Source organism: Dermochelys coriacea, chromosome 1 (assembly GCF_009764565.3).
Source record: "Dermochelys coriacea isolate rDerCor1 chromosome 1, rDerCor1.pri.v4, whole genome shotgun sequence".
Lineage (NCBI taxonomy): Eukaryota > Metazoa > Chordata > Testudines > Dermochelyidae > Dermochelys > Dermochelys coriacea.
In genome coordinates this window covers 213,693,253-213,718,341 of record NC_050068.2, presented here as the reverse complement: position 1 = coordinate 213,718,341, position 25,089 = coordinate 213,693,253, and the positions used below count along the sequence as shown (strand labels likewise).

General features: G+C 45.9%; 1 protein-coding gene across 3 annotated transcripts in view; it reads left to right on the top strand.

The window, feature by feature from the left end:
- The window catches only part of CLEC2L (C-type lectin domain family 2 member L), a 30,588-nt gene extending 8,169 nt beyond the window's left edge, over positions 1-22,419 (top strand). For 2 of the 3 annotated variants that reach the window (XM_043513648.1, XM_038387318.2), the window contains exon 5: positions 2,709-3,707. In XM_043513648.1, the coding sequence (XP_043369583.1) occupies positions 2,709-2,747 (39 nt within the window). In that variant the 3' untranslated portion in view covers positions 2,748-3,707. Of the gene's footprint in view, positions 1-2,708; positions 3,708-18,358; positions 18,365-22,275 lie in introns of those variants that run through there. The other variant, XM_043513636.1, reaches the window with a different exon arrangement.
- Positions 22,420-25,089: the final 2,670 nt, after the last annotated feature.

The window sequence follows — 25,089 nt, the reverse complement described above, 5'->3', positions numbered from 1 at the left end:
TGTGCAGCAGCAGTCAAAAAAGCAAACAGAATGTTGAGAATCATTAAAAAAGGGATAAATAATAAGACAGAAAAATATCATATTGGGTGGCACTTACCTCAGGCGGCTCCTGGTTAGCGGCGGAGCAGGGCTAAGGCAGGCTCCCTGCCTGCCCTGGCTCCGCACGGCTCCGGAAGCGGCCGGCATGTCCCTGTGGCCCCTAGGCGCAGCTGTGATCAGGAAGGCTCCTCGTGTTGCCTCCGCCTGTGCAGGTCCCATTCACTAGGAACCCCCTAGCCCCCTGCCCAAGCCCTGAGCCACTCCCGTGCTCTAAACCCCTTGGCCCCAGCCCAGAGCCCCCTCCTGAACCCCAAACCCCGCATTCCCGGCCCCACCCCAGAGCCCGCTCCCCTATCCGGAGCCCTCATCCTCTCCCGCATCCCAACCCCCTGCCCCATCCCAGTGAAAGTGAGTGAGGTTGGGGGAGAGTGAGTGTCGGGGGGGAGTAAGTGAGTGGGAGGTGGGGCCTCGGAGAAAGGGCGTGACCTTGGGGGAGGGGCTGGGCAAGGGTGTTCAGTTTTGTGCCATTAGAAAGTTTGCAACCCTAACCAACCACCTGATGTTTAATTCTAGAGATTGTTAGTGTGACTGTGTGACCTGATTTCCATTTCTGGGTCACTGCAGGTGAGGAGAAGGGCGAGCTGTTAGGTAGCCAGGACCTAAGTTCCCTCTGAGCTGCACGGCCGCGCAGGTACTCAGGGCTGCAGCGGGGAGAGATGCCTCTCCCCCAACCCTGGAACTGCTGTGCTGGGGAGAAGCGCCCCAACCCAGCCCCGGATCTTCCACGGCCTAGGGGCAGGTGTCATGGCCAGGGGAGAGGCGCCTGACTCCAACCCAACCCAGCCCTGGCCAGGACCTGCTGCGGCCAGGGGATGGGTGCCCCTCTCCCGGCCCCAACCCTGCCCCAGATCAGACCTCCTGTGGTGGGGAGAGGCGCCTCTCCCCTCCCAGCCCAGGTGCTACTTGGGGGGTGAGAGTTGGGGGAAGTTCTCTCTCCCCGCCATAGGCCCGGGGTAGGCTGCACCCCAAACCCCGCATCCCCAGCCCCATCACACAGCCAGCATCTCGAGCCAGAGCCCTCACCCCCAATCTTCTGCCCCAGCCCTGATCCCTCCTTCCACACACCGTACCCCCTAGGCCTCCCCCCCGCCACATGACATTTGTTATGTGCACCAATATGGATGATGTCACACATCACCTCCTTATTCGTGCACATAACAAAATTCATTCTGCACATGTGTGGGAAAAATGAGAGGGAACACGGGCCAGGACTCAAGCCATGAAGGGCTTTAATCATAGACTCAACAGCTAAAATATTACCCAGAAGCAGATCGTGAGCTAGTGAAGTTCACAAAGGATTGGTGTACTCTGATGTCCTGATTTCCATTTCTGCAGCTGTCCCAGCTTTCATGAAGCTTTCATGGGTAGCCCCACATACAGCTCAATGCATTTATCCGGTCTGGAGGTCACAGGTGCCTGGAGAACTGTGGCAAGGGCCACATCTGAGAAAAATGGGGCACAGCCTAGCCAGCTGCAGCTGGAAACAGCACTTTGGGGTTCGTGAAGTGTGTCAGATTCCCAGTAGCAGATGGGGATCTATAATCGCCCACAGGCTGTAATCCTCTTTGACAAATAGTGACAAATGCCCTCAGTAATGATGTGGAACCATCCCCCCAATACCCTGAAGCTCCTTTCCCAATGCATCCTTCTAGTATTGTTTCCATTTTACCTGACTCTTAGCCATTTTGCTCACTCTAGTCCCAAACTCAGCCAGACATTGGAAAAACCAAAGGAACGTGCACCATGTGGGCCACATGAGGAAAGACTTTGTGTATCATCTGCATATTGATGACATCATAGCCCAAACCACCCGTACACCTGTGCTGAGCAGGAAAAGGAATTCCCCTTAAATGACCCATCCGGGCAGATGAGCAAGCACCTAGAAACACCTCTTTGGTGCTGTCAGACAGGAATGGAGGAATACCCATATATAAATAATCCAATGTGCTGATTGCAAACCCAGGTTATTCATGTCATAGATCAAAAATGAAAGAAGACTTCGTAAAGGTTAAGGAAAACGTGTGGGAGACCTGAACTGGAGAGTTTTTGTGTTCTGAGGATCTGCTTCTGCTGTCACTTGCAGGACCGGGTCTAGGCACCAGCAAACCAAGCACGTGCTTGGGGTGACACAAGTCCAGGGACGGCATTCCGGGTGTTTTTTTTTTTTTCTTGTTTGGGGTGGCAAAAAACCTAGAGCCGGCCCTGGTCACTTGCACTGGTGTAACTTCACTGAAGTCTCTGGAATTGCACCAGTGTAAAACTAGCATGAGTGAGGAGGAGATTCAGCTCCACAGCTTTTTAAAAAGTGTAACACTAGCCGTGAATTTCCAGATATTTAGTTTGTTACAAAATTCTTGTAAAATGATATTTGCTGAAATTACTAGTAACTCCATGTTAAGTAAGCTTTCTGTCTGGGAATTAAATACATAATCTCTTTTATATTAAGAAAATTCCCATCTTCCCCTTTGCAATACATTTCATGTAGTAAATTAGGGTGAAACACTGGGGGTCTCTCAAGAGGATCTGTTACCAACAGAGGATTCCCTCGTTCAGTGGAATTATTTGATGGTAAATTTCAAGGTAACAGTTTTTTTCATTCTCTCTTGCAGGTTGGCAGTAAAGGGTTCTGGAGAGTGTGCCTATATTGAATCAGATGTGGTCTCCAGTTCTGGATGCTCATTACCCAGGGGTTGGGTCTGTAAAAAAAGCTCTTAGCTCTGTGTACTCATGCTTCACTCAGCCAATTAAAGTAAAACGCAGGGTTCAACTGTCAGAGTTGAGGGCAACTGCAGCTGTATTTCCCCTCAGTGATCCAGCAAGGGCACCTAGTCTCAGGCTTGCTGCATCGCTCTCCCTTCTGACTGGGGTATTTCCAAGGCTGCACAGTTCCCTGTCTTTATTGTGTTGTTCCCAGCACAGACAGGTTGGCCAAGGACACCTGCTTGCTTTCTCCTCTGAGACAGTTAACAAGTGTAATTGCTACAGTTATAAGATACCACACAGCACTTCCTATAACAGCCCACTTTATTCTTATGGTAAAAATCATTACGGAGAAAACATTCAAAACAATAAAAGACATTACACACATGCTACTAAGCTTCCCAGAATTCACCCTCACATGGATTCTGGCAGGAGCAGTTCTTCCCTCCCCCCTAACCAACAGATTCCTTGTGGTTACAAGTTCATCACAGCTTCAGCTCAGAACAAGCTCAATAGGGCCAGTCCTTCCAACCCTACCAGAAGGATTGGGGCCTTCTGTGGACCAGAGGTCCTGTCTGTTTGCTGGATCAGGAAGAAGGCCCTGAACTGGTTGAAAATCAGGTTTTTTATCCAAAAATCTTTTTTTGTCTGTTGGTCCCTGGAGAGTCCAGTTTGAAATAGTAGAGGCGCACTTTTCCGGGTGGTGGTGTCTCTCTGGAGATATTACAACCTGAGTGAATGTACCTAATTACCCCCTGCTGTTCTCTTATTTATCCATCCCATGGAGACACATACATTTCCGCAGTAATACAGACAAAGTTACATTTTAATACGGTGGACCCCCAAAGGTATTCACCTATTTCAGTAAGGTCTAACTTAGTTCAATAAAGTTCCTTCGGGATATTGTAGGAACTTGTCAGTCTGTTATATCAACAACATCTTGAAAGCTATAAATGCAATGTAGCCTCAGTACATTTACATACATTTCAAAGCACTAACAACTGTAGGTTAGCAAAATCTCTTCCCAAAAACACTAACCCACAACCACCCCACCTGGGTTCAGAAAGGAAGGAGAAAGATCTATTAGCCATGAACTGAGAACTCAGCCAGAGTTAAACAAGCTGGTGTGCTGTGAATGCTGCTTGTCAGTCTCATCTCATCTCATTGATTCCTTGTGCTCTCCCCCTCTCACCAATCTCTTTGGTGTATCCACCTGTTCTTTCTCATCCAATAGTGAGCGTATGTCTATACTGCAATCAGAAGTGTGACTGTAGCACTTGTAGACATACCCAAGGTAGCTTTGATCTAGCTAGCTCAAATTACAATAGTAATGCAACCACAGCAACACGGGTTGTACAATCCTGCTGGGGCCCTTGGGTATGCAGTTGAGCTGCTAGCCTGTACTGCCACAGCTTCCGTGCTATTGTTACACAATCTAGTTAGATCAAAGCTACCTCAAGTATGGCTATGCTTGCTGCAGTCTCACCTCTGATTGCAGTGTGCCCTTAGAGTCTAAGCTCCTTGGCTAGCTAGCTCAATCCATCTTTTTGTCATGTTTGTGCAGTGCCTACCACAATGGGGCCATTATCTCTAGGCATTATCGCAATACAAATAGTTAATACTACTACTGAGAGTCACTTTCCAACCTAAGCCGATCAGAGGATGAGATTCAAATAATTCCTGGAACCACATAAGTTTGTAGCACAAGATTCAGTTCAGGGGCATCTACTAGGGTCACTTTCTTTTGACACCCAAAGAACATATGCTGGGGAAGCAGTCCGAAGGGCTGTTGCAGTCTAGCAGTAAAGTTTAAGGTAGGTGCGGCATGTTCCCATCCGACCCTGAGCTAGGTAGGAATGGAATCTTAGGTTTCTGAGTGAGGGCATGTCTATGCTACGGGTACTACAGTGGCAGCACTCCAGCTATGCTGCTGGATCACCACAGAGTAGAGGCTTCCTACATTGATGGAAACCGTTTTTCCATTGATGTAGGTAATCTGCCTCCCCAAGGAATGGTAGCTAAGTTGATGGAAGAATTCTTTCCAAGCACCAGGGGTTAGGTCAGTTTACCTATTGTGCTCAGAAGTGTGAATTTTTCACACCCCTGAGCTAAATGTTAAGTGTAAATCATGGCTCAGTATATTAAATTTGTTAGTCTCTAAGGTGCCACAAGTACTCCTTTTCTTTATATGAATCTAGTAATTTCTCTGTTGAGATAGTTCTAAGAATAGTGAGGGATAAACGAGAGCAAGGTGGCTGTCAGACATTGACCACTGTGAGTGAGTTTATGTGGCCCAGCCTATTGATTCTAGCTGCTGGTGACGTTTGACTCTTACGGTAAGAAACCATTCCAAATCAGCTATCAGCAGTTGGGAAGGATCAGGAGTTACCATTAGTCTGAGAAGACTGAAAGTCCTCTGATGTGAGAGAGGTCTGAAGAAAAATACCAGCTTTCATTTTAAAAATAATTTTCCTTTGACGAGCAGAGGCAATAGAACCAACACAGACCCCACTGGCAGTTTGTCACTGAATGTGTTTCCCAAAGTCCATGGAGCTAGTCCTTCAGCTGGTGTAAATCAGTGTAATTCCATTGACTCAAGTGGAGGTGTGCCAGTTTACACCAGTCAAGGATCTGGCTCCTTGTGTGCTTTGGGGTTCCCTCCACCCACCTCTATAGGTATGGAAGTTAGTCTTTGTGAGCTGTTGCACCGTGCACATGGGTTTTTTTTGGAGGGAGCCCCCGGACCAATTTATAAAGTTTGTATGTGCCTGCTGGTTAGTGAAAAGCAGATATCTTGACATTCTCATTTGTTAAAAATGTCTCTGTTTTTCCATGCATGTAAAATTATGCCTTGTTTTACAAACTGTTTATTTACAGGTTTCAGAGTAGCAGCCGTGTTAGTCTGTATTCGCAAAAAGAAAAGGAGTACTTGTGGCACCTTAGAGACTAACAAATTTATTAGAGCATAAGCTTTCGTGAGCTACAGCTTATGCTCTAATAAATTTGTTAGTCTCTAAGGTGCCACAAGTACTCATTTTCTTTTTGTTTATTTACTGTATTTACACTGCCAATTTCCCCCCATAATGGTCTGTTTTTACTATTCTCTTTGCCTTGTCTTTTTTTTCAATGCATTTTTATTTATTTTATTTTATTTGTTTAGTTTATAGTTTATTTGCTATTTGGTTTTGTCCATCATATGTACAGTAACTCCTCACTTAACGTTGTCCAGTCACTGTTGTTTCGTTGCTGATTAATTAGAGAACATGCTCCTTTAAAGTTGATCAGTGCTCCCTTATAATGTTGTTTGGCAGCTGCCTGCTTTGTCCCCTGCTCGCAGAAAGAGCAGCCCATTGGAGCTAGCTGGTGGGGCTTGGAACCAGGGTGGGCCGGCAGCCCCCCCATCAGCTCCCCTAAGTTCCCTGTGCAGCAGTCACCCAGCAGGTTATCAATTGCCGGGCAGTCCAGCTGTCCCTCTCCCCACTGCTGTGCGCTGCTCCTGCCCTCTGTCTTGGAGCTGCTCTCAGGAGCCTCCTGCTTGCTGTGGGGAGTGGGGGGTGGAAGAAGAGGGGTATTAATGTCAGGGTGTCCCCCTCCCCCCACTCCTGCCCCCCGCTCCTGTACCCCACCCCCCAGAGCAGGACGGGGACACAACAGGGCTCAAGACAGAGGGAGCTTGCTGGCAGCAGCTGCTGTCTCAACTTGCTGATCTATTTAAAAATGTACTTAGAGTGCGGTCAGCATACCTAAAGGGGAAATGCGCGTCTCTCTCTCACACACACACGGTGTCTCTCTCTCTCACACACACACACACACACACACACACACACACACACGGTGTGTCTCTCTTTCTCTGTCATGCTGTGTCTCCTCCCTCCATTCCTGCTGCCTTGTAGAGTGTGATGCTACATTAACAGCGTGTTAACCTTTGAGTGACCCTCTTCCACCCACTGACCTCTACAGCAAGTAAAAACAACGAGGAGTCCTTGTGGCACCTTAGAGACTAACAAATTTATTTGGGCATAAGCTTTCATGGGCTAGAACCCACTTCATCAGATGCATGGAGTGGAAAATACAGGAGCAGGTATAAATACATGAAAAGATGGGAGTTGCCGTACCAAGTGTGAGGTCAGTCTAAAGAGACAATTAAATTAACAGTAGGATACCAAGGGAGGAAAAATAACTTGTATTGGTATTGAGAGTGGCACATTTCAACAGTTGACAAGAAGGTGTGAGTAACAGTAGGGGGAAATTAGTATGGGGGAAATTAGGTTTAGGTTTTGTAAGGACCCACCCACTCCCAGTCTTTATTCAGGCCAAATGTGATGGTGTCCAGTTTGCAAATTAATTCCAGTTCTACACTTTCACGTTGGAGTGTGTTTTTGAAGTTTTGTCGTCGAAGAATTGCCACTTTTAGGTCTGTTATTGAGTGGCCAGGGAGATTTAAGTGTTCTCCTACTGGTTTTTGAATGTTATCTATAGCAAGTAGATATTCCATGTATGTGTGAACATGTGTTGTGTAATTAATTAATACAATTCTCATCACTTTCAGATGATTGGATGATACTATTCTATCATTATTTATATGTCTAACTTAGTTGTTCCCCATGTGTTGCCATGAAAATTCAGAAACACATCTAAGTCTTAAAGTATTAAAGTGTATTACACAACATATGTTTACAGTTACATAATATGGGGTATAGTAGAATTTATTCATAGATACTAAGGTCAGAAGGGACCATTCTGATCATCTAGTCTGACCTCCTGCACAGCGCAGGCCACAGAATCTCACCCACCCACTCCTATGAAAAACCTCACCCATGTCTGAGCTATTGAAGTCCCTAAATCATGGTTCAAAGACTTCAAGGAGCAGAGAAGCCTCCCTCAAGTCAACCATGCCCCATGCTACAGAGGAAGGCGAAAAACGTCCAGGGCCTCTCCAATCTGCCCTGGAGGAAAATTCCTTCCCGACCCCAAATATGGCAATCAGCTAAACCCTGAGCATATGGGCAAGATTCACCAGCCAGATACCCAGGAAAGAATTTTCTATAGTAACTCAGATCCCATCCATCTAATATCCCATCTCAGGGGATTTGGCCTATTTACCCTGAATATTTAAAGATCAATTACTTACCAAAATCCCATTATCCCATCATACCATCTCCTCCATAAACTTATTGAGTAGAATCTTAAAACCAGATAGATCTTTTGCCCCCACTGCTTCCCTTGGAAGGCTATTCCAAAACTTCACTCCTCTGATGGTTAAAAACCTTCGTCTGATTTCAAGTCTAAATTTCCTGGTGGCCAGTTTATACCCATTTGTTCTTGTGTCCACATTGGTGCTGAGCTGAAATAATTCCTCTCCCTCTCCTGTATTTATCCCTCTGATATATTTATAGAGAGCAATCATATCTCCCCTCAACCTTCTTTTAGTTAGGCTAAACAAGCCAAGTTCCTTAAGTCTCCTTTCATAAGACAAATTTTCCATTCCTCGGATCATCCTAGTAGCCCTTCTCTGTACCTGCTCCAGTTTGAATTCATCCTTTTTGAACATGGGAGACCAGAACTGCACACAGTATTCTAGGTGAGGTCTCACCAGTGCCTTGTATAACGGTACTAAAACCTCCTTATCCCTACTGGAAATGCCTCTCCTGATTCATCCCAAAACCGCATTAGCTTTTTTCACAGCCATATCACATTGGCAGCTCATAGTCATCCTATGATCAACCAATACTCCAAGGTCCTTCTCCTCTTCCGTTACTTCTAATTGATGCGTCCCCAGCTTATAACTAAAATTCTTGTTATTAATCCCTAAATGCATAACCTTACACCTCTCACTATTAAATTTCTTCCTATTACTATTACTCCAGTTTACAAGGTCATCCAGATCCTCCTGTGTAATATCCCGATCCTTCTCCGAATTGGCAATACCTCCCAGCTTTGTATCATCTGCAAACTTTATTAGCACACTCCCACTTTTTGTGCAGAGGTCAGTAATAAAAAGATTAAATAAGATTGGTCCCAAAACCGATCCCTGAGGAACTCCACTGGTAACCTCCCTCCAACCTGACAGTTTGCCTTTCAGTAGGACCCGTTGCAGTCTCCCCTTTAACCAATTCCTTATCCACTTTTTGATGTTCATATTGATCCCCATCTTCTCCAATTTAACTAATAATTCCCCATGTGGCACGGTATCAAATGCCTTACTGAAATCTAGGTAAATTAGATCCACTGCATTTCCTTTATCTAAAAAATCTGTTACTTTTTCAAAAAAGGAGATTAGGTTGGTTTGGCACGATCTACCTTTTGTAAAACCATGTTGTATTTTGTCCCATTTACCATTGACTTCAATGTCCTTAACTAATTTCTCCTTCAAAATTTTTTCCAGGACATTGCATACTACAGATGTCAACCTAACTGGCCTGTAGTTACCCGGATCACTTTTTTTCCCTTTCTTAAAAATAGGAACTATATTAGCAATTCTCCAATCATTCGGTACTATTCCTGAGTTTACAGATTCATTAAAAATTCTTGCTAATGGGCTTGCAATTTCAGGTGCCAATTCCTTTAATATTCTTGGATGAAGATTATCTGGGCCCACCGATTTAGTCCCATTAAGCTGTTTCAGTTTCGCTTCTACCTCTGATATGGTAATATCTACCTCTATATCCTCCTTCCCATTTGTCATGCTACCATTATCCCCAAGATCCTCTTTAGCCTTATTAAAGACTGAGGCAAAGTATTTGTTTAGATATTGGGCCATGTCTAGATTATCTTTAACCTCCGCTCCATCCTCAGTGTTAAGCGGCCCCACTTCTTCCTTCTTAGTTTTCTTCTTATTTATATGGCTATAGAACCTTTTACTATTGGTTTTAATTCCCTTTGCAAGGTCCAACTCTACTCGACTTTTAGCCTCTCTCACTTGATCCCTACATGTTCTGACCTCAATTAGGTAGCTTTCCTTGCTGATCCCTCCCATCTTCCACTCCCTGTATGCTTTCTGCTTCTTCTTAATCACCTCTCTAAGATGCTTGCTCATCCAGCTTGGTCTACAACTCCTTCCTATGAATTTTTTCCCCTTTCTTGGGATACAGGCTTCCGATAGCTTCTGCAGTTTTGATTTAAAGTAATCCCAGGCCTCCTCTACCTTTAGATCCATAAATTCTTCAGTCCAATCCACTTCCCTAACTAATTGCCTTAATTTTTGAAAGTCAGCCCTTTTGAAATCAAAAACCCTAGTTGCAGATTTATTTTTGTTAATCCTTCCATTTAGTTTGAACTGAATTAGCTCATGATCATTTGAGCCAAGATTGTCCCCTACAACCATTTCTTCTATGAGGTCCTTGCTACTCACCAAAATTACATCTAAAATGGCATCCCCTCTAGTCGGTTCAGCAACTACTTGATGAAGGAATCCATCAGCTATCGCATCTAGGAAAATCTGAGCCCTATTATTATTACTAGCACTGGTCCTCCAGTCTATATCTGGGAAGTTAAAGTCTCCCATGATCATGCAGTTTCCATTAGTATTTACTTTATTAAAGACATTAAAAAGGGCTCTATCCATATCCAAATTAGATCCCGGAGGTCTATAGCACACCCCAAGCACTATCGTAGGAGAGGCTTTACTAGTTTTCTTCCCCAATGTAATTTTTGCCCAGACAGACTCTGTCTTATCCATTGCATTGCTTCTTATTTCTTTACATTCTACCTCATCATTAATATACAATGCTACTCCACCCCCTTTACCTTTGTTTCCGTCTTTCCTAAAGAGCACATACCCTTCAATACCTGTAGTCCAGTCATGACTACTATTCCACCATGTTTCTGTTATCCCTATAATATCTGGTTTCACTTCCTGCACCAGTAGCTCTAGTTCCTCCATTTTGTTACCTAGACTCCTCGCATTGGTGTACAAACATCTTAATTTTTGCTGTTTGGCCTTGCTCACATTTTGTACCCTATTAGGCACAGTCATTCTACATCCAGTATAATCTATTAGACTAGTATCCACTCCGCCCTCACTCCTTATATACATTCTCTTACCCACGGCTGTATCCATTCTTACTTCATCTTCTTCCCTCTCAATGCTAAAATCTGGCGTGGAGATTTTCTGGACATCTCCCATCCATCTCCCCCCAATTCCTAGTTTAAAGCTCTCTTTATCAGTTGTGCCAGCCTCGATCCTAGAAGTCTATTTCCTTCCCTACTCAGATGAAGTCCATCCCGAGAGAACTGACCTCTGTCCATGAATGCCTCCCAGTGGTCATACATCCCAAAGCCCTCCTTATAGCACCACTGCCTAAGCCATCTGTTGACAGTCATAGTCTTGTCAGACCTTTGTTGCCCTTCTCTAGGAACAGGAAGGATCCCGCTAAAGATCACCTGAGCCTCAATTTCCTTAAGCGTCTTCCCCAGCCTAGCATAGTCTCCCTTAATACTTTCCAGCGAGAATCTAGCCCGTATCATTTGTTCCCATATGAAGGATAATTAGGGGATTCTTTCCCGCTCCCTTTAGGATCCTTTTCAACCTCAGGTCTACATCCCGTATCTTAGCACCCGGAAGACAGCACACCCTTCTATTCTCAGGATCAGCTCTAGTTACAGGCCTGTCTATTCTTCTCAATAAAGAGTCCCCGATCACATAGACCTGCCTTTTCCTGGTGACAGTGCTATTCTCCAGTGTCTCCCCTGTTCTCTCTGGCTGCAAGTTCTTTCCATTTCTATTTTCCCTTACAATCTTCTTCAACCTATCCTGTATCCTCCTGGGGCTCATATTTGGTGTAGTCTCCCTTGACTCTTCCTCTTTTCCTATAGGACTAGCCTCTCTTCTCTTCTCCCTTACCCTTCCACCTTCAACAAGTACCTGCTGAGCCCCTTCTTCATTTTCCAACTCTGCAAACCTGTTCCTAAGCTCTATTTCTCCTTCACTAGCCCATCTTTTTCTCTGCCTGGTTCTTTGAGTCACATGTTTCCACTGACCACTTTCCTCATCCAGTCTCCCCTCAAAATTCCCCAGCCCTGCTTCCATCCTTGAGTCTGAGCTTTTCCCTTCAGATACCTCATATCTTTGCTCCATCATCTGTTCAAACCCCTTCCTAAACTCAACCAGACTTTCCACCTGCATCTCCAAACCTCAGATCTTTTCCTCCATCAGCTCTATCAGACAACATTTCATGCAGACAAAACTCTTACCGGTTCCCCCCTCCAGGATCATGTACATACCACAGCTTCCACATCCAGTCATCCTCAATGTGTCTTTCACTGCAGGAGTCACTCCCACAGCTGCCTCTGTATCTGTCATCTCCTTCCCACCTAAATCCTGTTAATCTGGGAAACACAAGCCACACCAAAAAGACCACACCCCCCAGCAAAAGCAAACCTCAAACAAGCACCACAATCCAAACTCCCCTATTTAGAGCTCTGTTCACTCACTCCTGTGCCACTGCCTGACTGGCTGGCTACCTTTATAGGGCCCCTAGTCAGAAGCCCCACCCCCTAGGCAGGGCTCAGCTGCTCTCTCAGCACAAAGCCCCACCCCCTAATCAGGCTCAGCTGCTCTCCCAGCACAAAACCCCTACACACACACAAATACAAATACTAAAAATACAAAACCAAGTACAACTACCTTCTCCTCCAACAGAACTCCCACTCAAACTCCCCTGTTTAGAGCTCTGTTTGCTAGCTCCTGTGCCGCTGCAGCTGTCTGTGTGACTTCTGCTTATTCACATGGCAGAGTTTTTAAAATATTGGCATTTTACCACCATACTTTTAGAAACGTAATAAAATATGTACTAGTCATAAAGGTTATTCATCCGCCATGTTTCATGTCTTAAAGTCTTGTGATAAGCAGATTGAACTGAATAGTTTTTAACAATAGGCCAATGTACATTTTTATTCTTTCTCATAATTAATTAAGCCTCCCAAAAAATTCAGCTCTGGGCAGACACCAAGCATGGAAAATTTCAGCTGTTAAAGGGGAATGTTTAGAAAAGTTCTAAGAACAGGTAAGTTATAATAGAAACTATTTTATGACCTTGACTCTGGCAGGCACAGGCACTATTTGCTCTCATGTCACGTATCTAAATGCTTTAGCATTAGGTAACTTAGGGCCAGATAATGAGCCCCTTACACTGATGAGCAGTTACACAAGTAGTTCCATTGCAGTCTCCCATATTTCAGGATGAATGAAGTAATTTAATATTAACTGGAGCATGGACTGGAATTCAAGGTCAACCCCTCCCAGGTGAATGCCCTAACCATCAGCCTACAGAGTTATTCTCACTCTGGCCCTGTAAATTTTAATTATTTGATACAAAGTGGAACAGCTTCAACAAGAGAGATTGAACAAGTCACACCCCAGAATATGCTATAATAGCCCAATATCTAGGGCATTTGCTGATGACATGGGAGTACTGCGCTCAAATCCCTGATCCACATTAGTCAGGGGTGGCATTTGAACCTGGGTCTCCCACACCCAAGTGACTGCTTTAATCACTAGACTTTTGGGTAAGGGCAGTGGCACTTCAGTTTTTTGTGAGGAATGGCTGACAAGATATAGGCACCTGACTTGCAGAGGAGCAGCGCTTAAGCCGCACCCTTCTCCTTGTCATCTCCTATTGGTTAACTTAGGTGGCTCCCTGCTCACCTTGCTGACTTCTGAAGGGTCTTTGCTTAGGGACTTTGGGCACCTAATTTGGGGCTGTGGATACTGCTAGATGGCATGGCACCGAAATGTTAGGTGTTGCAATGCTAAACTTGAGTCCCCTTTGTGGATCTAGCCCAAATTTTCTACCCCACATATGCAAGGGCACATTTTCAGATATTCAGTTTACTTCAGGGCTTTTATTTTTTCCTACTTAATAATGGAGACATTACAGGATAATCCTTTGCTAAGTTTCCCAGACTTGTTGTTTGAGTACCCCCCCCCCCGCCATCATAATGATTTTTTTTGTTTTTAAAACACAATTTAAAAAATATATAGTGGGCTGGAGGGGGCTTTCAGCTCCCTGGTAAAGTTATGCCATGAAAGGGAAAGTAGGACTGATTTCTATGCATCTGATGGCATCACCCCCTCTTTGGATAATGTTCACTTCAGAGAAGACTTATCCTGGGGGCTTAAAAATACTTCTGAAGATCCAATGTATTGTCCTTATGGAATGGAGCAGATTGCAACAACCATCAGGTAATTTACTAAAAATTTCCTATGGAAGGAGACCTCTATTTCTCTCTCTCGGCTAGGTCCAAAGATCATCAGTGTAGGTCATCACTTGATTAGGTATGGAGGCAGACTCAGAAGGAATTGGATGGCTGATGAAGGACTAACCCCCACATTCCAGGGCCTCACCCCGCAGTTTTGTTCTGTCTCCTCTAGATACTGGCAGGGCTGGGGGATTCAGCACCTACTGCAAGAGGGAGAATAATAAAAATAAATTAAAAAAAATGAAGAGTTGGGTTTTTCTCTTGCCTGGAATTACCACAGCCCCCAACCCTGCATGTTGAGATAACAGGCTAGGAGGAAGTGGAGGAAGGTTCATATAGGAGCCCAAGGCTGTGCCCTGCCTGCTCGGTGTCCCTGCTATCAGGTGCAGAAGGAGAGGTTTTTGCCTTGTGTGCTCCAGCTGCCTCATGCTGGGTCAGAAAAGTTTCACTTAGACTGTCTGACCCTGATCCAAGAACCAGTTCTCCAGGAGTTTGCCACGAGTGGGGCTGGGGAGCCTGACAGCCTGGCCCAAACATCTCAAAGGATGATGGAAAACTGAAGAGAGCCTTTCAGCTGTTGGAAGTGCTTATATCAAAGGGCAACGGCCTGGCAGAGGGAAACCATCAGGAGGCCTGGCTCAATCCACCACAGGCACAGCAAGGAGCTGCCAGTGAGACCATTTAGGTGTATGCCCTCTCACAGCGTAGGTCTTATGACTCCCATCCCTTCCGTCACCGGGAATTCTGTTTCCATCCCTTAGCCCGAGGGGAAGTCAGGAATCCTGTATGGAGGGGAGCAGAAGAGACTCTCCCCATCAAGAAGAAATTCCTTCTTGGGGTAGCGAGCTCTTGGATTTGGTGTGAAAAGCACCTTTAGCTCAGAGACCACCATCTTTCGAACCCTTGGCAGCAACTGCAATGTCCCCTTATTGCACAGGTATCAAATATACCTCTGGCCCATGAGACAGTTTATTCGCTTCCTGTGAATCTTTGGGCTTGTCTACGCAACCCTGGAGTCTGCTCTACCAGGGTGTGATTGGTAGAGTGCACCAGTGTGTTGTGCTTTGACTCCCCCATATAGGCCCTGCTAGTGTGCATTGGTGTAGACCTGGTTTAAACATTTAGTGCAGGGGTGTGACGGCTCACCCCGCAGTGGGTGGAAGACCCAAGCCTCCCCGCCTCGGGCGGGTGAATTGAATGTATGTGGCCCACGAGCCAGATGAAAATGAGCAAGGGGCCGGATCCGGCCTGTGTGCCATGGGTTCCCCACCCTTGATTTAGTGCATGACAGCAGGGTCCACACAGGGGAGTTAGAGCACAACACAGTGGGGTACTCTACAAATCACAACCTGCTAGTCCAGACTCCAGCACAGCAGTCCAGCAAAACCTCATGTACAGGTGTAGACCATCTTGATGGCATTTAACACAGGCATTAGAAGCATTAGTCTGGCAAAATCTGTTACGTGTTCAGGTGAGCAGAAATATTACCAAATAGCCCTTAAGAGTACTAAGAGATGCCAGGTAACAGAAAGTAGCAGTAGCAGTCACTAAAATGTAAAATAATTGTGACAACCAACATGGTTTATCTTTATCTATTTTTATTTTAATAACTTTTGCTGAGTATGGCCCATGCTGCAGGGCAGGCTATCAGGTGAAGCCTGCCATATGAAATGAATAGGACAACCCTGCACAGGCCTTCTATCCACTCTCAAAAGAGCAAAAATAAAGAGATTTCCATTAGCAAAAGAGGTTTGCAGGACTCCTCATCTGACTTAGGCTACCAGTCCCCACATCTGCTAAAGAGTAAAATTATAAAAGGGGAAAGGGGTTCAAGAAATTACTTCCAAAAGAGGAGAAAACTGACCTGTTCTTCTGGGGATAGCAGTTCCTGTGACTCATCACCAGAGGGTGCCAGAGCTAAAGATTCTGCTCACTTGGTATCAGTGACACAGGATAGAGAAAGATAGGAGAGATGTCCTGGAGGCCAAATGTATCCAGCTAGGTAAGAGCTTAAAGTCCAGGACCTCCATAGTACCATTCTCTGAAATGCTTTCAGATCCATGCGTACGGACAATTAGGCAGAACTGCAGAGTCTCAATGAGTGACTAAGGGTATGTCTACACTACGAAATTAGGTCGAATTTATAGAAGTCAGTTTTGTAGAAAGCGTTTTTATACAGTCGAGTGTGTGTGTCCCCACACAAATGCTCTAAGTGCATGTAGTCGGCGGAGTGTGTCCACAGTACCAAGGCAACCATCGACTTCTGGAGCATTGCACTATGGGTAGCTATCCCACAGTTCCCGCAGTTTCTGCTGCCCATGTGAATTCTGGGTAGAAATCCCAGTGCCTGATGGGGCTAAAAGATTGTCACTGGTGGTTCTGGGTACATATTGTCAGGTCCCCCTTCCCTCCCTCCTTCCGTGAAAGCAAGGGCAGACAATCGTTTTGCTCCTTTTTTCTTGAGTTACCTGTGCAGATGCCATACCACGGCAAGCATGGAGCCCGCTCAGCTCACCATCACCGTATGTCTCCTGGGTTCTGGCAGATGTGGTACTGCATTTTTACACAGCAGCAGTTTATTGCATTTTGGTAGCAGACAGTACAGTATGACTGATAGCCGTCGTCGACGTAGTCCTGGGTGCTCTTTTAACCGACCTCGATGAAGTCAGGGGCGCATGGACAAACGTGGGAGTGACTCAGCCAGGTCATTTCCCTTTTAAGTTTCGTCTCATGGTGATTGAGTCCTACCCGCAGCCAGCAGAAGACGATGGCTAGCAGTCATACTGCACCGTCTTCTGCCGAGCACCCAGGAGATGACGATGGCTAGCGGTCATACTGCACAGTCTGCTGCCAGCAAGATGTATAAAGATAGATGAAGTGGCTCAAAACAAGAAATACACCAGATTTCTTTTGTATTCATTTTCTCCTTCCTCCCTCCGTGAAATCACCGGCCTGCTAAACCTAGTTTTGAGTTCTATCCTTGTGATTTTGAGTTTTATCCTTGAGGGGGCCATTCAGTTCCTTGCAAAGCCACCCCTTTTGTTGATTTTAATTCCCTGTTAGCCAACCCTGTACGCCATGTTGTCAGGGCAATGACAGACAATCGTTCCGCTCCTTTTTTCTGTGCAGACACCATACCACGGCAAGCATGGAGCCCGCTCAGACCACTTTGGCAATTAGGAGCATATTAAATACCACGCACATTTTTCAGCACTATATTCAGCACCAGAACCTGGCAAAGCGAAACCGGGCAAGGCGATGTCAGCATGGTGATGAGAGTGATGAGGACATGGACACAGACTTCTCTCAAAAGCACGGGCCCTGGCAATGTGGGAATCATGGTGCTAAAGGGGCAGGTTCATGAGGTGGAACACTGATTCTGGGCTCAGGAAACAAGCACAGACTGGTGGGACCATATAGTGTTACAGGTCTGGGATGATTCCCAGTGGCTGCGAAATTTTGCATGCATAAGGGCATTTTCATGGAACTTTGTGACTTGCTTTCCCCTGCCCTGAAGTGCATGAATACCAAGATGAGAGCAGCCCTCACAGTTGAGAAGCGAGTGGCAATAGCCCCATGGAAGCTTGCAACGCTAGACAGCTACCAGTCAGTCAGGAATCAATTTGGAGTGGGGAAATCTACTGTGGGAGCTGCTGTGATGCAAGTAGCCAATGCAATCAAAGATCTGCTGATATCAAGGATAGTGACCCTGGGAAATGTGCAGGTCATAGTGGGTGGCTTTGCTGCAATGGGATTCCCTAACTGTGGTGGGGTCATAGACGGAACCCATATCCCTATATTGACACCGGAGCACCAAACCCGGCAGGTACATAAACCACAAGGGGTACTTTTCAATAGTCCTGCAAGCACTAGTGGATCATAAGAGACATTTCACCAACATCAATGTGGGATGGCCGGGAAAGGTACCTAATGCTCACATCTTCAGGAACTCTGGTCTGTTTGAAAAGCTGCAGGAAGGGACTTTCTTCCCAGTCCAGAAAATAACCGTTCTGGATGTTGAAATGCCTATAGTTATCCTTGGGGACCCAGCCTACCCCTTAATGCCATGGCTCATGAAGCCATATACAGGCAGCCTGGACAGTAGTCAGGAGCTGTTCAGCTACAGGCTGAGGAAGTGCAGAATGGTGGTAGAATGTGCATTTGGACGTTTAAAAGTGCACTGGTACAGTTTACTGATTCGGTTAGACCTCAGCGAAACCAATATTCCCATTGTTATTACTGCTTGCTGTATGCTCCACAATATTTGTGAGAGTAAGGGGGAGATGTTTATGGCAGGATGCGAGGTTGAGGCAAATCACCTGGCTGCTGGTTACACACAGCCAGAACCCAGGGCGGTTAGAAGAGCACAGGAGGGCGCAGTGCACATCAGAGAAGCTTTGAAAACCAGTTTCATGACTGGTCAGGATATGGTGTGAAAGTTCTGTTTGTTTCTCCTTGATGAAACCCCTCTCCCCTTGGTTCACTCTACTTCCCTGTAAGCGAATCAGCCTCCCCTTCTCCCTTCGATCACGGCTTGCAGAGGCAATAAAGTCATTGTTGCTTCACATTCATGCATTCTTTATTAATTCATCACACAAATAGGGGGATAACTGCCAAGGTAGCCTGGGAGGGGTGGTGGAGGAGAGAAGCACTGGGAGGGGTGGTGGAGGAGGGAAGGAGAAGGCCACACAGCAATTTAAAAGTTTAAAACTTTAAAACTGATTGAATGCCAGCCTTCTGTCGCTTGGGCAATCCTCTGGGGTGGAGTGGCTGGGTGGCTGGAGGCCCTCCCACCGTGTTTTTGGGCATCAGGGTGAGGAACTATGGAACTTGGGGAGGAGGGCAGTTGGTTACACAGGGGCTGTAGCGGCGGTCTGTGCTCCAGCTGCCTTTCCTGCAGCTCAACTATATGCTGGAGTATATTAGTTTGATCCTCCAGCAGCCTCAGCATTGAATCCTGCCTCCTCTCATCACGCTGCCACCACCTTTCAGCTTCAGCCCTCTCTTCAGCCCGTCACTTACTCTCTTCAGCCCGCCACCTTTCCTCCCGGTCATTTTGTGCTTTCCTGCACTCTGACATTGTCTGCCTCCACGCATTCATCTGTGCTCTGTCAGTTTGGGAGGACAGCATGAGCTCAGAGAACAAAAAAAGAGACAGTGGTATTTAAAAAGAGACATTTTAGAGAACAATGGGTACACTCTTTCATGATAAACCTTGCTGTTAACATTACATACATAGCACATGTGCTTTTGTTCCAAGGTCACATTTTGCCTCCCCACAGCACGTGGCTAGCCCCTCCCCACTCCTTGTAGCTAACAGCGGGGAACATTTCTGTTCAGCCATAGGCAAACAGCCCAGCAGGAACGGGTACCTCTGAATGTCCCCTAAGAAAAGCACCCTATTTCAACCAGGTGACCATGAATGATATCACTCTCCTGAGGATAACACCAAGAGATAAAGAACAGATGTTGTTTGAATGCAGCAAACATACACTGCAATGCTTTGTTCTACAATGATTCCCGAGTACGTGCTACTGGCCTGGAGTGGTAAAGTGTCCTACCATGGTGGATGGAATAAGGCTGCCCTCTCCAGATACTTTTTGCAAAGGCTTTGGGAGTACATCCAGGAGAGCCACGAATGCCAGGGCAAATTATGCTTGCTTTTAAACTATGTATACTATTTTAAAAGGTACACTCACCAGAGGTCCCTTCTCCACCTGGCGGGTCTGGGAGGCAGCCTTGGGTGGGTCCGGGGGGTACTGGCTCCAGGTACAGGGTGAGAAACAGTTCTTGGCTGTTGGGAAAACCGGTTTCTCTGCTTGCTTGCTGTGAGCTATCTACAACCTCATCATCATCGTCCTCGTCCTGAAAACCTGTTTCCATGTTGCTTCCATCTCTGTTGAAGGAGTCAAACAACACGGCTGCGGTAGTGGTGGCTGAACCCCCTAAAATGGCATGCAGCTCATCATAGAAGCGGCATGTTTTGGGCTCTGACCCGGAGCAGCCGTTTGCCTCTCTGATTTTCTGGTAGGCTTGCCTCAGCTCCTTAAGTTTCATGCAGCACTGCTTCGGGTCCCTGTTATGGCCTCTGTCCTTCATTCCCTGGGAGATTTTTGACAAATGTTTTCATAGATTCATAGATACTAAGGTCAGAAGGGACCACTCTGATCATCTAGTCCGACCTCCTGCACAGCGCAGGCCACAGAATGTCACCCACCACTCCTATGAAAAACCTCACCCATGTCTGAGCTATTGAAGTCCTCAAATCATGGTTCAAAACTTCAAGGAGCAGAGAAGCCTCCCTCCAGTCAACCATGCCCCATGCTACAGAGGAAGGCAAAAAAACCTCCAGGGCCTCTCCAATCTGCCCTGGAGGAAAACTCCCTCCCGACCCCAAACATGGCAATCAGCCAAACCCTGAGCACATGGGCAAGATTCACCAGCCAGATACCCAGGAAAGAATTTTCTATAGTAAATCAGATCCCATCCATCTAATATCCCATCTCAGGGGATTTGGCCTATTTACCCTGAATATTTAAAGATCAATTACTTACCAAAATCCCATTATCCCATCATACCATCTCCTCCATAAACTTATCGAGTAGAATCTTAAAACCAGATAGATCTTTTGCCCCCACTGCTTCCCTTGGAAGGTTATTCCAAAACTTCACTCCTCTGATGGTTAAAAACCTTCGTCTGATTTCAAGTCTAGTTTTGGCATTTTGAAAACTGGAACATAGTTCTGATAGCACAGATTCCTCTCTCCATACAGCGATCAGATCCTGTACCTCCCGTTCGGTCCATGCTGGAGCTCTTTTGCGAATCTGGGACTCCATCATGATCACCTCTGCTGATGAGCTCTGCATGATCACCTGCAGCTTGCCACGCTGGCCAAACAGGAAATTGAAATTGAATTTGAATAGAAATTGAAATTCAAAAGTTCGCGGGCCTTTTCCTGTCTACCTGGCCAGTGCATCTGAGTTGAGAGTGCTGTCCAGAGTGGTCACAATGGAGCACTCTGGGATAGTTCACGGAGGCCAAGACCATCTAATTGTGTCCACACTACCCCAAATTCGACCCAGCGAGGCCGATTTCAGTGCTAATCCCCTTGTTGGGGGTAGAGTAAGGAAATCGATTTTAAGAGCCCTTTAAGTCGAAAAAAAGGGCTTTGTCGTGTGGACGGGTGCAGGGTTAAATTGATTTAATCCTGCTAAATTCGACTTCAACTCCTAGTGTAGACCAGGGCTAAGACAATGGTTTTGGGAGGAGGGATTTAGGTTTATTAGGAACTAGGGATCCTTTTAGGAAAGGAGAAGGCTATGTAGGAAGGATAGGCTCCACCTAAACCAAAATGGAACCAGACTGCTGACATGTAAAATTAAAAAGGTCATACAGAAGTTTTTAAACTAAGGACTCGGGGAAAGCCATTAGGTGTGGAGGAGCACATGGTTCAGACAGGGAAGGATTTATTAAAGGGATACTCTATATCCCTTGCGGGAGGGATAGCTCAGTGGTTTGAGTGTTGGCCTGCTAAACCCAGCATTGTTCCTTGAGGGGGTCATTTAGAGATTTTGGGCAAAAATTGGGGATTGGTCCTGCTTTGAGCAGGGGGTTGGACTAGATGGCCTCCTGAGGTCCCTTCTAAGCCAGATATTCTATAATTCTATATCCAACTACATAGAAGTTGATAAAGTGCAGGTAGGAACTGAAGAGGAACAGTCAAATGAAAAAGAGTCCCATTCAATACATCACATGAAGGAGATAACTAAATATTGACAAATTTTGTAAGTGCTTGGTATACAGATGGTAGAAATTTACATACTAAGGTCTGGTCTACACTGCAAACTTAGGTCAACAGAAGCTGCCTTTACGTTGACCTAATAATGTATGCATCTCCACTACCAGGTTTCTTCCTTTTACCTAATTTGCCTTCTACATCGACTTTATTACTCCACCTCCATGACAGGTGTAGTGCTTAATTTGATGTTGATGGGTCGACAGAGAGGCCGTGTAGACACAGCATTGTGTAGGTCGACTGAATTGGCCAATAGGCACTATCCCACAATGCTCCGCTGTAACCACTCTGGTGATCATTTTTAACTCCGTTGCACAGAGTACACAAGAAATAGCCCTTCCCCTCTTAAAGCCCCAGGATCTTTTGAATTTCAATTTCCTATTTGTTCAGTGTGGAGCGCTCGCCAGCCCAGCTGATCATAGTGACTCAACACCCAAAACGCTCTCCTGCCTGGAGTACACAGGAGGTGGTGGATCTTATTGGTCTGTAGGGAGAAGAGTGTGTGCATGCACAGCTCCAATCCAGCAACAGAAATGTCAACATCTATGAAAAGATTGAACAGGGCAGGGGGGACGAGGGCTACACCAGGGACACACAGCAGTGCCACATGAAAATCAAAGAACTTTGGCAGGTGAACCAGAAGACAAGGGAGGCAAACAGTCATTCTGGTTCTGCACCACACACATGCCGTGTCTACAAAACTACATGCGATTCTTGGCGGCGAACTCACCACTATCCCCAAACACAGTGGGATACCTCAGAGAAGTCGGAGTCCTGGGCCATCTCAGGCAACAACGGGGAGGACATCGTGGAAGATGATGATGAGGAGAATGGGAGACAGGCGAGCAGGGGATCAATTCTCCCTGAAATCCAGGAACTATTTAGTCAAGTGACTAAAAAAAAATTAATTGTGATTAAAAAAATTAATCACAATTAATTGCATGATTCCATTTAGTTATATATTTTTGTATGTTTTCTACATTTTTGAATATATTGATTTCAATTACAACACAGAATACAAAGTGTACAGTTCTCACTTTATATTTATTTTTGATTACAAGTATTTGCACTGTAAAAAACAAAAGAAATAATATTTTTAAATTCACCTAATACAAGTACTGCAGTGCAATCTCTTCACCATGAAAGTTGAACTTACAAATGTAGAATTATACACAAAAAACAACTGCATTCAAAAATAAAACAATATAAAACTTTAGAGCCTACAAGTCCAGTCAGTCCTACTTCAGCCAATCGCTCAGACAGACACATTTGTTTACATTTGCAGGAGCTAATGCTGCTGGCTTCTCGTTTACAATGTCACCTGAAAGTGAGAGCAGGTGTTCTCGTGGGATATGTATGTACTCAGCATGGCCCAGCTGTGCCTCTGCTGCCACTACTTGTGTGACTGTGGCTACACTGCTATGTACACTCTTGCTAGCTCAATGAGAGCTAGTGTGAATATATGTCCATGAGTAAGCAATTTTTCCAGGTGCCGGTGGGTGTTCGCCCCTGGCCCTGCCCCTGTCCCGCTCCCATCCCAGCCCCTTCCCCTAAGTCCCTGCCCCAACTCTTCCCCCTCCCTGCCCCTGTTGGACCCCTTCCCCAAATCCCCGCCCCGGCGCCGCCTCTTCCCAAGGCAGGCTGCATTCCTCCTCCTCCCGCCTTCCTCCCAGCGCTTGCTGCCACGAAACAGCTGTTTCGCACAGCAAGTGCTGGGAGCTAGGGGAAGAAGTGGAGTGGCGGTGCACTCAGGGGAGGAGGTGGAGGCGGAGCGGAGGTGAGCTGGGGGGGGTGGGGGGAGCTGCCGGTGGGTGGAGAGCACCCACCAATTTTTCCCCGTGCTTGCTCCAGCCCTGGAGCACCCATGGAGTCAGCGCCTATGTGAGTAAGGGAATCACACCCCTAGCTTGTAGTGCAGAGCTTTCATCTAAACTGGCTTCATCTGAAACATGGTGCAGGACCAGTGTGGACTAGGCCCAACTTTCTAGTTAGTGGTGTAAGCAGAAGATTGATCTCCTCTGAGCCATGTACCATATACACAGGATGTCTCATTAGAAAGACATCCAGTGACCTCAAACTTTGGATAAAAATGGATCAGGATTCAATCATCTTGGCTTGAGCATCTCTCTGACTATCACTATGCATTAGTCAGGAAGAAGCAAGAGGTAAGTTTAAATTAGCTGTCCGGAAAGCATTTAGAGCCATTTAAAAGGTGCAGGAGGAAGAACCTGAACCCCTGCACTCACCAGACCCTATCTATAGAGTTTTGTGACAAGAGGTGTTAATCTTTACACTGCTGCTCACACTCTACTGTCTTCTGTCTTCTCTTTGCCTTCGCACACAGTGAAGGACACATTTTGCACTTACAGAGGAAGGTGTCATCTGCAGGCACTAGTCCTGTGTCCTGTGTGACCAGTTGGAGCTGGTCAATATGCTAAAGCCAGAGAACTGTTAGGAGACAGCTCACATGTAATTGTGTTTGTTAGTCACTCACCAGCAAAGTCACAAACACCCGCTCTGCTATCTCTCAACCCCCTACAACCCATCCTGAAGCAGTAAAGGTCCAGACACTTACCACTTGGGCGTAACGAGAAACAATGCATCATCTGCTCTAGAAAGGTCCAGCTCCTTTTAATTAAAAAGAAAAGGAGTACTTGTGGCACCTTAGAGACTAACAAATGCATTAGAGCATAAGCTTTCGTGAGCTACAGCTCACTTCATCGGATGCATTTGGTGGAAAACAAAACAGTTTTCCACCAAATGCATCCGATGAAGTGAGCTGTATCTCACGAAAGCTTATGCTCTAATAAATTTGTTAGTCTCTAAGGTGCCACAAGTACTCCTTTTCTTTTTGCAAATACAGACTAACACGGCTGCTACTCTGAAACCTCCTTTTAATTGTTTCAGTTTCATAATAAATACTGTCTAAAGACTGTAACCCTCAGAGGCCACATTTGCACTGTCCCTCTGTCTTACAGCTACAGAGAATGTTAATGCTGGCCTAAGAAATTCTGTTTACATGGAGAGTGGCACCTTTTACTTTTAATTATGCCATTTCTTTTTCGGCAGACAGTGCAGAAACATATAAAATTGGGATGAAATCCTGGCCCATTTGGAACTCCCATTGACTTCAGTTGGGACTAAGATTTTACCCTTCATGCTTTGTGGGTCAAGAGGTCTCTTGTGAAGTCTCCAGTCTCTGTTCTCTCAGGCTGTTTGGCTAATAACTTCTGTGATTGAGGGATGGAGTTTCCTGTAAAGCCAGTAAACACTGCTCCTGGGTGGCCAAGGGGACT